The sequence below is a fragment of the Gymnogyps californianus genome, chromosome 16 (genome assembly GCF_018139145.2).
Source record: "Gymnogyps californianus isolate 813 chromosome 16, ASM1813914v2, whole genome shotgun sequence".
Taxonomy (NCBI): Eukaryota; Metazoa; Chordata; class Aves; order Accipitriformes; family Cathartidae; genus Gymnogyps; species Gymnogyps californianus.
The window spans coordinates 5,801,380-5,815,793 of record NC_059486.1 but is presented as its reverse complement, the minus strand read 5'-3'; the positions used below and the strand labels follow the sequence as shown (position 1 = coordinate 5,815,793).

Here is a 14,414-nt window from a genome sequence, read left to right as displayed (position 1 = left end):
GTGTCAGAATAGACTGAAGTTACGATGCTCTAGTAAATTAAATGAAGCTATAGAGTTAATAAGTTTTACACATACAATATTATTTTTTTGTAATACTAAATAGGAAAAAAAGTATTGGCACACCAGTGTTTTAGCTCTAAAAAACCTAGATTCAAAGGTAACTGATAGGACCAACGAGAAAGGATTTGCTGATGTCCATAATCTCACATGCACGGTTTATCCAGAACATGAAAATCACCTGACAGTTCAAGATAGCTTTGTGTGACTAATACTCTTTTTCAAGAAAAGATATGAATAAAAAGCTGGTATTTGAAGGACATAGAAGGCTTGGTATAAGAAAACTGTAATGCTGGTTGTCTGTTTTGCTCTGGGTTTGGTGTTAGTTTGTTTTTTCATTTCTTCCCTTCCCTCTGTTTGTAGACAGTGCTATCTTTTGCTTCATGGATGTCATCTTTGATGATTGTGGGGAGGGGAGAAGTGGAGGGGAAACATAGCTAAAGTGTTATATTTCAATATGCAGCTGTATATGTGTTGTTTGTTTTCTTCTAACTTGTTTTAAAATTGTGTTGGTGTTTTTTTTTGTGTGGGGGTTGTTGTTTTTTTTTTTTTAATGTCCTGGTTCTTACTTTTAACGTCCTGTAAGCTTTTGGTAGTTAGCTTAATTTCTGTTATCTTACTGTGGCACAGGAAGTACTTGCGTGATGCAGATCGCCAAGTTCTGGCCCAACAAGCCTTTGTGCTTACAGTGAAAGTGTTGGAGGACACTCTCAACGATCTGACGCAGGTGAGACAGCAGTGTGTTTAATGGTTGTTGATTTAGTAATTAGATTTTTCTAGGTTCAGTTTACTCATTCCTTAGATCTCCTGAGGCTGAAGGGCTTACATTATTATAACTTTTTTCTAATACCTTTTGTTTATATGCAACTACACAGAAAACTTTCTTCCAGCATTGTTGTTTTTCATTTTTGAAATCCAGTAACAAATACAGTTGTTGAGAATGGATTGCAGTAAGTTTGGTTTGACTGTCCCTTAAATTTCAAATGATGATACACGGAGTATAAGAACAGCTACATTTTCAGGTGGAGTCTATTGGAAATTTCCTTTTAAAATGAACTAAGATTCCTCTTGCAAAACAAAACCAGAGAGCTAGATATTACATGCCTAGCCATTTTTAACTGCTAGTCCTTGACAGCAACCACACCTGTTACTACATTTAGTTGTAATTTAGATTTTTATTTTAAAAAGTCATATAGAGACTAATCAGTTTCCAGGTTCAGATAACTGGAAATTGGAAGTTTATTTGGTAAACACATTCAAGGAAGAACTTGTTCCTGAGGGTTTTCCAAGTTAACAGAATATAGGTTTAACGAATTAAATGAAAATGTCCTTAAGAATACTGGAACTCTGTGTATGAAATAGTTTGTTCATAAATCTGGATGGAAGAATTGTATCATTAGCAATTTTTGAAAGAAGAGAATGACGTACTGAGGTTTTCTACCTTTGGACCATCACTTAAGTAAAGGAACAAAAATTAAAATATTATAGCAGAGTTTAGCATACTTCTTGATCTACTAACAAGAGGTAATGTAAGAGCAACCAAAGGGAAGATTCTTAAATTTGAGGTTGATCTGCAGCTGCCAAAAGAAACAGGTTCAGTTTTGACTTCAATACATTAGAAGAAATTTTTATGCTATTAAAACCTTGGATTTCATTTAGTTGGATCCCATAGTGTAGACTGAAGTAGTGGGGAAAAAAAAACATTGCAGCTTTGGTTCAGCCTGTGCTGTTGATTTCTCTGTGGTGTTTTCACTGATTAAAATACTTTAATTGTAAGACTTGTGGCTCGGATTAATTAATATTCAGGAACAAACAAGAATGAACATAGAATAAAGGCATTTTCTTCAGCAGAGGCAGTAATGTAAAGGTACTCCTTGTCAGTATTCATGGTAGTCATAGCTGTGCTCAAATGCTTTCTGATTTCAATAAAAACAGAGAAGAATGACTTCTTTTATTAAGGTTTCAGAAGATCAGAGTTCCAAGTCTTCTAACCTTGCTTCAGGAAGGATGACAACAGACGTCTCTAATAAAACTAGTGCTGAAGAGGGGAAAGATGTCCTTCCCAAAAAGCCAGTTTTATCGGATGGAGTAGTACATAGTACTGAAAATGGAGTAAAGGAAGTGACCCAGGGACAAATTCCCAATGCTATGGACATACTAGAACAAGAGGACAAGAATGACAAGGAAATTAAAGAGCTCCCTGGGCCTGGTTCAGTTGAGCCTATGGATCTTGATGGATATTCCAATGACCCTGAAAAAATTGATTCTTCATGTAAACGCTGTGAGCCAGACCGTCTTCAGTCAGGCAGGAACTCAAAGGAAAGAGCTCTAGAGAGCCGGACTCCAGAACTTTCTTTGGAAGAGCTAAGTATCAGCTCAAAACATCAGCAGCAGGCAGCTAAAGGAATAGTTCAGGCAGTACCTACAGAAGAACCTGTCCAGAGATCAAGCAGGAAGAGGAAATTACTTGAGGATGTGGAGTCTGGGAAGACACTTCTGCTCGATGCTTATCGAGTATGGCAGCAAGGTCAGAAGGTTATGGCCTATGACCTGGGTAGAATTGAGAAGATCATGTCTGAAACGTACATGCTGATTAAACAGGTAAAGTATTTTATCATTAATTGTAATTTCTCAATGTGACCTCAGACATGATTATAGAATAACAATAATGGCCAAACCAAGCAGTATAAAATTGGCCCTATATCTGTTCAAAAGTTGGGGAGATAAATGTCTCCCAAAGAACCACTCTCTTGACAAGACCACTACTAGAGGCGGGGGAAAAAAAAGTAGGACCCTCCATGTTTTGGAACTAAATTTCTGAAATCAGTTAAGAGCTATAATACCAATTATGTGGGGTTTGTTCATGCCAAATATTAGTATGAATTAAGAGAGTTGTGTGTCTTTGTACTCCTGAATAACTTAAGATCACTGTTCTGCTGTAGAAGTGCTGCTTCTCCCCCTTACTCCCATGCTTTACATCCCCATTTCATCTGAATTTAATTAGATTTATAGATGAGCTAAGTAATTACGACTTCATTAGTTGTGATTCTGTGTTCAGGTGGATGAAGAAGCAGCACTTGAACAGGCAGTCAAGTTTTGCCAGGTGCATATGGGAGCATCAACACAGAAACAGGTAAGCTCTGTGAAGTCCCTGGCTGCTTGTAACAAGCTTTTATTACTTAGTCTGTACAGTCAAGTCTGTTGCTGAGTGTTTGCAGCAATTAGAAATAGCTACTTCCCTTGCATTGTCATCTGAGATAAATTGGGCCATATGAGTGTATGGAGCTCATCCCTTTTGTTAGGGTCATTACTACTGTTTATGTCAGGCTTGAAGGACAGTTTGTGTGCCCAAAAGCTTTCGGGGAAACCCCAAACAATCTTCAAATTGAAATATTTATGGCACACTACAATTTTCTTAATGTACACATCATTCCTCAGCATTTCATGAATGATAATTACTTGTCTCTGATCCCTTAGGGCTAACAACCTCATCAGCTCTTCCCTTGCTAACATTGCACTCTGCTCCAGAGATACCAAATATCTTTTCTCTCAACTTGCATGGTTGAGAATCTGATTTTAACTCTGTTGTATTATTCAGTTTGTTTTTTAGCTTATAGTTTCTGGGTTTATCCAGCAAACAATTACAGAGCTTTAAAGGGGTGGGTATTTATCAGTCCTTAAAGTGAAATCAAAGCCAAGAAGAAAACTGGATGAATGACATGTTTAGTGGTCATTCATTTTGCCAGCAAACCGTCAGTTGAAAGCTCCAAAGTATTTTCTAGTTTTGTACTTTCTGTAATTTTTGCCACCAGCACAAAATGAAGCAGTTATTCAGCAGATTTTGACTAGAAGATAAAATACATTTTGAAGAAAAATCTATGTTCCTAGTTAATAGTCTGTGTTTTAATACTGCTCGGGGCTTTGCACATGTTTTACGCTATGAAAACGTAGTCTGTGTTATCAATTGCTAGCTCTCAAAAAGTAATTAAAATAGTTTTTGTCTAAAAAGATTTGAAAAAAAAATCTGTTGGAGTGCAACTTAGAAACCTTCTGTTGTCTTTGAGTGTTTCACAAGTGGTGGTCTGTGTCATGCTTAAGTGTGTAAACCAGGAAGCATCTCTAAGGTTTTCTGTACAAGAAAGGTAGATAATGTGTTGAATCATGTAGAGCTCTTTCAGAAATGTCTTGAACGAACTTGTTTTATGAGCTGCAGAAATTTATTCTGGTTTTCTGCAGTTAGTCTCTTCTGTCCCTCAAGTATCTCTTCTCCTATTGTTTCATCTTCCTGTCATGTGTCTTACCCAGTGGAAGTGTACAAGGAGAAATACATGCTATGACTAGTCTAGAGATATCCACACATTGCATTCCAACTTGCCAGTTACCAGAAAAAAAGAATTATAGTTGCAGGGAGGGGGAGAATTGCCTGCTTTTCCATTGCTTGACTCTTTCCCTTTGCTTAGGCACTAATTTTCATAAAAACGGAAGGACAGTAAAAGTCTTTCGGAATTTCTCTTCATCCTCCAAATTTGGATGAGGCTTTTCTTCTGTAAAATACACACATCTCTGCTTTGCAAAACATATGCTTTTAAGGAGGTACATCTCTGATGTTAGCAAGTTAAATATTGTCTTAATGTGAAAAGGATTTGAATAGCGCTCTCACCTGTTTTTCAAAATAAATGCATCTCTTAAACCTCCAGATAATTCTTCTGGTTTCTGAAGCAAATCCAGTATGTATCACGAGAACACTGCCTCTGTTCTTTAGATCTTTTCAACCTAACCTCAAATAATGCACATTGCCTGGTCGTCCTTTCAGTGTGTTAAGGTACATGACAAATGCTTCTCAGAACTAAAGTGTAACTGTGTTAGATGCTGGTTAATAAGTAGAAGAACTTACAAGGTGAACCTTCTGTATTATATAGACTTAAGAGGTCTTCCTTTTAGGTTTTTTTGCCTAGTGGAGCTGAAGAAAATTGAGGCTGTAGGTCAACTCCTGTAACAAGGTTTAGTGCTGTCTACTCTGCAACTTCAGGAAAAGCAGATATTTCTGTGTCTTTTGTGAAAGGTTCCAGATATTTTTTTTGTTTCCGTTTAAGTTATGTGCCTTCCAGTGGAGCTTGAACCTTGTGTTTTCATGCACATTCTCTTGAATCTATGGGTACTTGTTCTCCTCATCTTATTGTGATGAATATTGTTTTACTGGTGATTATTGCCTTGTCCAGGAGGGTAGAGGAGGTTCAGACCCTCAGGGAAGACTCTGTTGCACAGCATTTGTTCTAGACAAGATTACCTTCACACTAAATTTCTTACTGGAATGGTGTTAGTTTTAGTTGTCAGGAGGCATGCCATCCTGTGTTTTTCCCTGTGCTGTGTAGAAAGTCTGAGTCTTGAGTATCCATAAAGGTTTCCAGTTGTTAATACTGAGAGAAAAATTATCTAACAGTGCATTTAGTTAAAATGTGCATTTGTACAGTGCATCCCCTAGCAGAGTAACAGGAGAGGATGTAAGAGTAAAGGGAGTTTTTCTTTATTAGATTTTTGTGGAGGTAACTTTCTCCTATTTGTGCCCCTAAGGAAGTCAGTAACATTTTTCCATTGAACTATTGAAATGAACAGAAACATCGAGAGGTATTCTAGAAGAAGTGTTTCTTTGCTTATAGTCTGGTATTTAAGATTTTAATTTTTTTTAATATAGAAATCTTGGCTCAAAATGTTAAGACTTTTTTAGTTTATCTTGGGGAAAAAATAGGCGTCATCACACTGTGATTTATGACTTCAAAATAAAAAGAATTTGCTAGTAAGTTTCTTAAAGTAATGTTACTGTTTGCTTTTTGGATGTATTCACCTTTTTAAGAACCGCTCAACAAACTCACATGTATTGGCCAAGTTCCTTGCTGGGCTTTCTTGAAGATTCTAGGTATGCGATTGCTATGCCAGCCTTTCCAGCAAAGTCAACAGTTACTCAGGCATGTGGCAAAACATTAGAATGGTGAAAAACCTGCACACAAATTAATCTTGAAAGCAGATACAATAGGTGAGCTAGTATTTAACTGCACTGGAAGTGATGAGATTTCCTGTTAAATCACTTGAAATAAAACATACCTCTTAACGTGATGCACTTTGAAGGTTGTAAGCATTCCCTTTTAGGAAGCAGTCCCAGCTATTGAGATTATTACATGCTGCAGTCTCATTTTCATCTGTTTCTAGAAGGATCTTGTAAGCCGTGTGAAGCTGCCCCACCACTAGTATAACACTATGAATTAGTGTGGAGACACAGGAATAGCCACCCTTGTAGACATCTGTCTGTTTTCAACAGACTGAATCCTGTTTTATTTAAAATTGGCAAGTATTTGCCTTCTCTAAACAAATGATGTCATGTGTAGAGCTGCCACAGCCCAGAGAAGTGCTTTGTTACTGGATAGTTTGAGTAGGTTTACAGGGCCTGTGGTTCTTCAGTCACTTATCCCAAGAAATTGACAGTCAAAAAAAAAAAAAAAAGTGAACGCAAAATCCACCTTGATATATGTCTTTCTCTGCTAGCTGTTGTATTTTACAGTTCCAGGTATGTGTTTTTTTTATGAAAGTTTTCACTTGCTACTAAAATTAGGAATTATTTGAATTATGGCTTTTCAACTTTCTTTCAAACCAGTCAGAGTTTTTAACCTAAATGTTTAACAACTCTGTTGAAATCTTTTTGTATGCCTCTTCAGGCATAAGCAGGAAATAATACAGCAATCAGTAAATGGAATTTGACAAAGTAGGTGCTTATACTTTTGTGATGAGATCTAATCTTTTTAATAGCTTGGCAATACTGTGACCCTTTCACTTAATTTCAGAAATCCTCTGTAGTCCTCATGACTGATGCAATGTTAACATGTATAGAGCCAATGAAACTCTAGCATCTTCTTCTACAAAGTCAGCTAAATACATGGGGAAGTGGCTTAGAAAGCTTGGCTCCCAGCTTTGAAGGCAGAAAAAGATGGTGGTACAAAACCTTGCCACGATAAGTTCCTGTGCTCCTGGAGAACTGTTGAAATTGAAGTGTTCTCTATTGAAGTATGACACATCAACGAAGAAATTAACGTAGATATTCTGTCATGAGATTTTGCATAGGGAGGCGACGTGCCCTGCTCGTGCCAGGGACAGAAGATTGTGTTTCAGAAAGAGGTCCTTTATACGTGTGGCTGCTGTTCATAGTTCAGGTGTTGCTTAACATCTTTACAGGATGCTTAACAGTATGCTTGTGCTTAGACTGTAATACCTTTAACAGAAAGGTGTACCTATGTGTACTCAGTACAGACTTGGATAAAATGCTATAGCATTAGAGCTCTAGTGTGGTGAGGAACCTTCCCAGTTAAACAAAATCAGTTGAGCATCATCTTATCAGTTAAACATCTTCTCAAACTTAATTGGATCCAGCTCTTACTTTCAGGAGTAATTGATGTTTTCCCATAGTAAACACAATTTTGCTTTACCAAATCCTGCTAATGGGGGCTTGGAGTTTTTAATGCCTAGTGCAGAAGTGGCTGAAGACCTGAAACAGTCATTCAAAGAGGCTACCAAAGAGAGACTTGTGAGCTTGAAAAAGCTGCTAGTAAAGACAATATAAATTAATCCATGTATATTACCGTATTTGAGGGGGGAGGAGATTTTAACTTTATGAATAAGTTGTGCTGTGTTTGTATTGGTGAAGTAAAATCTGAGCTTGTAACAATGTGAAAGTGAAATGGGGGGAGGGGAGACTAAAATGTACACAGTTTTTTTGTTTTTATTAAAAAGGAAAATCCTTTATGGTGTGTGGGAACAGAGTAGCATAAACGGACGAGATTCCAGTAATTGATACAAAAACGTATTCAGTGTAAGTTGCTGGGAGATTCCTTTCAGTATTCCAAAATAATAATAAAAACAATAACAATTTTAAAAAGTGATGTATTTGTCAACTTCAACACACTTTGGTTCAAAATCTAAAGTGATGATGCCACATTCTTAAACACTGATATTAATGCTGTTATTTATCTTTCTTAATGTATCCTCAGAGTTAAGAGGACGAGGGCAGTATTGTCTGATCAGTTTTCAGTGTTATAGAAGATAGCCCAGCAAACACTTTGAAAATAAATACCATTTTATCTGTTACAACAGTATAATGATCAGCCCTTCAGAGAATTTTGTTTTGCTGCTTGTTGCATATTTAACTGCTCTTGTTGAAGTCGCTGAGTTGATCATATGACTAAACTAATGTATGCTGAGGATTTAACAAAATATCTTCTCAAATATTCACATTTTCTAGTATTGCTTATTGACCCTTTAGCCTATTGCACTGTTTTTAAAAACAAGAGACTAAAGTTCCAGAGACTACTTAAATCTAGTTCAGACTATGGCATCTTCCAAAGAAGGGTTATAGGACCACCAGTAATGACCCATCAGGAGTGAGGTTGTGACTCCAAAGACATTTAATTGCTTATGGTAATATTTAAAGTCATGAAGTGAGTAGTCCTGTAACTGGAAAAGGTGGGAGAGCCGTAACTGAGGGAAGAAAGTAAGTAGTTCTGGTTGAACTTACGAGTTGTGATGGTGTTGGAGTTCTCTGAATTTTTTTGTTATTGTTTAAAGTAATACCTCTAGAAAACATGATAGTGAGTCATAGCATAAGAATGTAGCATAGTTAAATCAGCAGTTTAAAGTGAGAACCGCTGCTAGAAGAAGTCAGCCTGCTTCCTTGGTGTCTGCTCCTTCCTCTGCCATGCTATATGTTCCTCTGTGCTGGCACAGGCATTTGTCTGGCCGTGCAGCACACCGAACTGGAGAACAGGTGTGGCTGAAAGTCATTCCTCCTCTTTTTCTCCTTTTCCGTTTAAGTTCTTAAGCGTGAGCAAGAGTTTTGGTATACACATATCAAATGGGCTGAAATTGCTATCTAGTAGTGGTCACTCTTTCATTAGTAGTTAGGTTACTGAAGTTACACGCTAGAGATTAATTCACTTTGTGGTCAAGCAGCATTTTGAAGTATGCTTGTTCTTTTCTTTGATTTTCTCAGTCTGAGAATGTTATCAAAAAGTTGCAGAGATCCTGAAAGCAGAGAGCTATTGCTCTGAGTTATAAGATGTATTTTTAGTCTTGCCAACTGTGTTTTTCATATGAAATTAATGGTCCCTGGAAATGGAATACCAAGGAGGCCTTGTTGAGGGAGAATGAAAGATTGAGGCAGACTAGTTTGACCTTGACGTAGCATTACACTTAAATGTGTGGTCCTAAGGACTAAGGAGGGGATGTGCTGGCAGAAAGCACTTGTGAAGCTAGATAATTAGAGAATTTCTGATAAGCCTTTCCACTGACTGCCTAAAATTGGTCATATTAAATTCTTCATTTTGTATATAATGATGATGTCTGTGATAGTGTTAAGGACGTGTCGGCATGAGAAAGTTATTGCAGCACAAGCTAGGATGAAGCTTCATAGTGCACAGAATATTCTATTAATGGAAGTGGAGATACTTCAGTCTAAGAACACATCTGTCTTCTTTTTTTCTTGACTTGCAATTTGAAAAGGTATTTTTATTACTGTGGACTTAATATTGAATGCCTTAATACTAAAATTACAGCTTTCACCATTGTTGAAACTGTCACGACAGGTAGTCTAAAGAGGACAGGTAAAACTTTGTGGTTGTGTGTTAGGGTATACTGTGTATCGCCAATCCTGAGAACTGAATTTGTATAAAACAAATAGCTTAAAACATTGCAGACATCAACACTGAACGCAGGGCTGGATTTAACATCTCTAAAAATACAAGAGTGTTCAAAGGCAAAGTTCCAAAATGCCACTAAGTCTCTAGTCCTGTGTTGTGACCCTTGAGAATATGGGACTGTACGTAGAAAGTCCTAGTAGTGGGTAGCGTTGTAGCAGCTGAAATTTTTATTGGCTCCTCACAGTATAGTATATCATCTAAATGTCATGAGAAGGGACTGTTTCAACATTGCTGAGTTATTTAGGACTCACTGCTGCCTTAGCCAAAAAATCCTTGCTCTGGGACCAACTCCATCCCTGAAGAGTGAGGGAGAGAAAAGAAAATTTTAACCACCCTTTCCTGTTCCAGCTGCCAAACCTCAAGCTCTCCCTGCACCATTCTGACTGATCAAATCCTCCCTTCCACCCTTAGCTTCACTCACCTCTTCCAAAGTAACACATCCATGACCACCTTCTCCCACTGGCTGGTGCCAAACTCCAACTGCTCTCCTTGTTTCCCTTTCTAAACCTGCAGTCAAAACTCTTCAGCAGCTTTCAGTGTCAGATCTAATTAAACATGATGTTTCATGAAGAAACTGCCACTAGAATCAAAACAAGTAAATTTTATTACAAACATAAAGGCACAATCAGGTTATGCAAATCAACTGTGCCTTTCAGGCTCCTGCCAGCGTCATCCATGATTTTATAAAGTTTTGCTGCTTCTGTAATACAAAAGCAGTATTTGTTGAGGAAAGGCACTGTTTTAGTGCTGCTGTTACTGCCCTACTCTAGTTCCAAAACAGGTAACCGAGGTCTTGTTTTCTCCTTTCTCCAGTGTTTAACTCTTCCCGGTGCTGGCAATGGGTAGCCTTAAACCGCAGCCTAGTACTGAAGAATTTTAGGGGACCATAGGTGATGGGCTTGCTGTACAGGAGGGTCTGTAGCTGGAGCCACGCGTAACCTCAAAAGTGCTCAGACTCTGGAGCATCAGTCTAGTGATGTTACAATCTCTGTGTTGGACCTTACAGTGAATGTGACATTTTATTTGGAACAGAAAGAATTGTCTTCTGTGAGTGAAACTAGAGGGCACTTCAGGGGATTTTTCCCAGTCTGCTGTGGAATGCAGGCAGCACTGCAGTGACATGGTCTTTTAGGCTTTTTTTCTTCAAGGAGAAAACTTGAGAGTGACTTGTTTGAACTGCCTTGAATGTCTAGAGCATTTTCTTCTCGAATTCTCACTTCAAAAAAAACACAAAACAACAAACCACCAAGCTGTTCTGTTCAAGAAACGGCTAAAAGCCTTCTGTAAAGGGACTTTGCTGGGGATGGGAGGAGATAAGTAATATTAAATAATTAGAAAATAATCATCTCTAGTTCTACCTCATGTGTTTTCCCCCCCTTTTTGTTCCACCCACATACTGCTAATTTTCATCTTTTCTTCCTGCACATCAAGACGTCAGAGACTGCTTACAGAAAAAGTTGTTTTTCCTGAGTTGTCTGTATGCTTTATTAATGCAGCAAAGATGACAAGAAAGGAGGGGGAAGGAGGAGGTGGGGATAGGGGGGACAAAAGGGCGAGCTCTTTCATGGTCTCACTCCTACCAAAGGGTGACCATTTTGTTCACTGTTGCGTTTGCCAGTTGCCATGGCATCCCCCTCTCACTCTATCCTGGAGGTGTATTCTTGATATAATTAACAGCTCTCCTCCTTCTGTCTCCTGCAGAAAGCAATCATTAAGTGAACATGAAGGAAAGAAAAGTCACTTTTTATCTTTGTCTATCAATGTTTTTCATCCTGCTACCTTATCTCTCTTGGTCCAATAATGATGTTTTTGTGTATGGAAGCATTGCTGAAATATGGCTGCCTGTGTAGAGCAGGACATTAAGCCCTGGCATGCACTTGTGTAAATGGAGGATTTTGTTAGGCTAGAGTGCAGAAGTTGGAGTGGTAGTATTGGGGAATGTGGCCAGCATTGTTGTTCAGCCAGTTTTGTGTGACAGCTTCCAGGCTTTGTGGTGATGTGCTGGTACTCTTTTAAAAAGGCGCACCTTTTTGTTAAATGGATTCTGACTTCAGTCCCACTAGGGTGCTAAACTCAGACATGGGAATAATTTGAAAAAACAACAAGAAAATGTTATGTAACAGTTGCAGTGCCAGCATCTTTCATTGGGAAACTTTTGTTGGGAAGACCATCGCTTTCCCTTTCTGCGGAACATTTGATCATTACTTTTTCCCACAGCCCCAGAGCAGTGAGCTGTTCCAGAAGTGGTATCAGTAAGGTTCCTGTAGGATTTCTTTGTTTTTCAAAATCTGTTTTGAAAACAACAATAAGTATGGTAAAAATAAACCCTTGGTCAGGTTGTCTGGTTTATGACTTCACAGATAGTCTATGAAGTAAAATTTTTCTCATGTTTTATCTTAATACTCAATTTCTTTTTGCTGCTGCTGTTGTCGCACTACTGAAGTGCCTCACTGGGAAACTACAGGGAGCTATTTTTTCCACTAATATTTCTGAAAAAATTCTGCACTTTTGCTGCTACTTTTCTTGGAGGAAGGCTGTCCCAGTGCTGGCTTTCCTGCATTTTCTTTACTTTTTTTTTACATCAGCTTTCAACATAGGAAGGGTTTGTCCATAGTCTCCATGAAGCTGAATGAACTCTTGAGGAGTATGCTGAAATAGTCAAGGTTTTAACAAATAAGGAGACTGATTTTGTCACCTGTATAAGTCAGAAATAGTCACAATTCACACAAACATGCATCCTAATTATTCATTTAAATTTCAGCTTTATGCAGACTTCATAACAAAGAACATCTTTGCTAAGTATTTTAAAGAAGAGCAAATAAGATAGCAGATATTTATGGAAGTAATGGACTATTTTTCTCACAGTCTATGACATGTCATTTGGATATTAATAAGCCTTAAATGTTTCTTCTATCCACTTTGATAGTATAGTAGTCAAGACAAAAGTAGTACTGCATACTCTTCAGTGCCTCATCTTGTTCTTAGAAGTCCAGAAGGAAGTCCAGTCTTGACAAGATGAACCTGTCATTGCAATGAAAGATAGGAAGAAGGCAGATAAAAGCATTTTCATCTTATTTCAGTTATATGCCCTTGTTCTGTAAGTAGCATCCTCATCAGTGTAAGAGAAGATTCCTTTCCTCTTGGTGACTAAAGCCACTTCGTAATAAAGCTACAGTATTTCAAATGCAGTGGTGGTAACAGAGACGCTCAGCATGGTGATGTGGATTGGAGAGGGGGAAGGAGAATTTCTGTAGTTTTGACTTAGTGCCACAACAAAGTAAAAACTAAAAAAAAATCTCCTAATGAGAAACCACATAAAACACTGGTAAAGGATTGTCACTGCTTCTCAGTTTCCTACTGTATGTTTGTGGAAAATAATCTTTATTATGTCTTACTGCTGGTATAGCAGTAGAAATAGATGAACATAAAGTGCTTCTGGCAAATCCAAGACTTCCTGTAATGAGTTTTTCTGGATTTATTTCTCAGATGCAGTGTTACAAAGTTTTGTCTTTTCCTGGAGGCAGTCACCTGCAGGATGATGAAATGTGGCCCCATAAGTCTTGAGTAGTATCGTTAGTGACGTTGCCCTGACCTGGGTTTTGTGAGTAGCATCACTTACTGATCAGAGGTGCTGGAATTCTTACCCCTACACTAAAACCAAAATCTCTTAAAGAAAAGAATATGTGCCTCACTGTGGTGCTCGTCTTAGCTTTCTGCTTACAGCTTTTGGGTGGTCTTCAGTTTCTGGGTCCAGTAAAACGTACAAAGCAGGTTTAAATCCCTTTTCCATGTGAGTTGCAGAATACACAGTAGCCAAGGGTGGGTTTTTTTAATGCTTTGACTCTTATTTTAAAGATAGCTTTCTCCTCCTTCCACCCCCTCTTTTGAGAAAAGAAAGTCCTTGAGAGGGTTTTTTTTCCTCCTGTCAAGGTCTCTGTTTCATTGGGTTAAAAAGAACCTGTCTATTTACAGAAGCCTTAGACAACTCTTCACCAGGTCACGTCTGGAAGGTTCCCTTTAAAGCCACAAATAAGAAAATCTTTTTTGGTTGCCATTCTTTGGTATAAGGCTGCACTTTTTGATTACACATTAGAATTTTTAGTCATGATTTTACTGAGACAAACATCGTGTTCATTTCAGCTTTATTCTTTCATGGAAATAAAATGTTACTCTCCTTATGAGGCAGGTTGATTCTCTGAAAAAAAAAAAAATCATCTTGCCCAAACCACAACTTCACCTGGAATAACCAATTCAAAATAAAAACTGATTATTTTTTGTTCTTGTCCCTGATACAGCATCTTCATTTTGAGAGAAATTAAATATGAATTTGGTTCCACCTATGTATACCAGTAAGGGTTGTTTCAGTCTCAACCTTTTCTCTCTATGTGCTTGATCATCTACAACTTACAAGATGGCCTTCCTCTTTTCAGTGTTTGTCACTGCCTCCATTGCCTAGTTGAAGGCGTGTTGGCCAACCACTGGGATTCTACCTGGCAGCCAGTTCCCAGCGGCATTCCTCAGACTTATACTGGGGCATCATCCTCTCTGATGCCTTGGATGATGGGATGGAGTGAACCCTTAGCGAGTTTGAGTGGCAGCAACTTGGAGGGCATGGTCAGT

The 14,414-nt window shown here is 38.1% G+C and overlaps 1 protein-coding gene across 1 annotated transcript in view; it reads left to right on the top strand.

The window, feature by feature from the left end:
* CABIN1 (calcineurin binding protein 1) overlaps nucleotides 1-14,414 on the top strand; it is a 116,233-nt gene that overhangs the window by 83,553 nt on the left and 18,266 nt on the right. Inside the window, exons 30-32 of the mRNA XM_050906552.1 lie at nucleotides 688-784; nucleotides 2,017-2,658; nucleotides 3,116-3,190. Coding sequence (XP_050762509.1) covers nucleotides 688-784; nucleotides 2,017-2,658; nucleotides 3,116-3,190 — 814 coding nt within the window. The remainder of the gene's footprint in view (nucleotides 1-687; nucleotides 785-2,016; nucleotides 2,659-3,115; nucleotides 3,191-14,414) is intronic.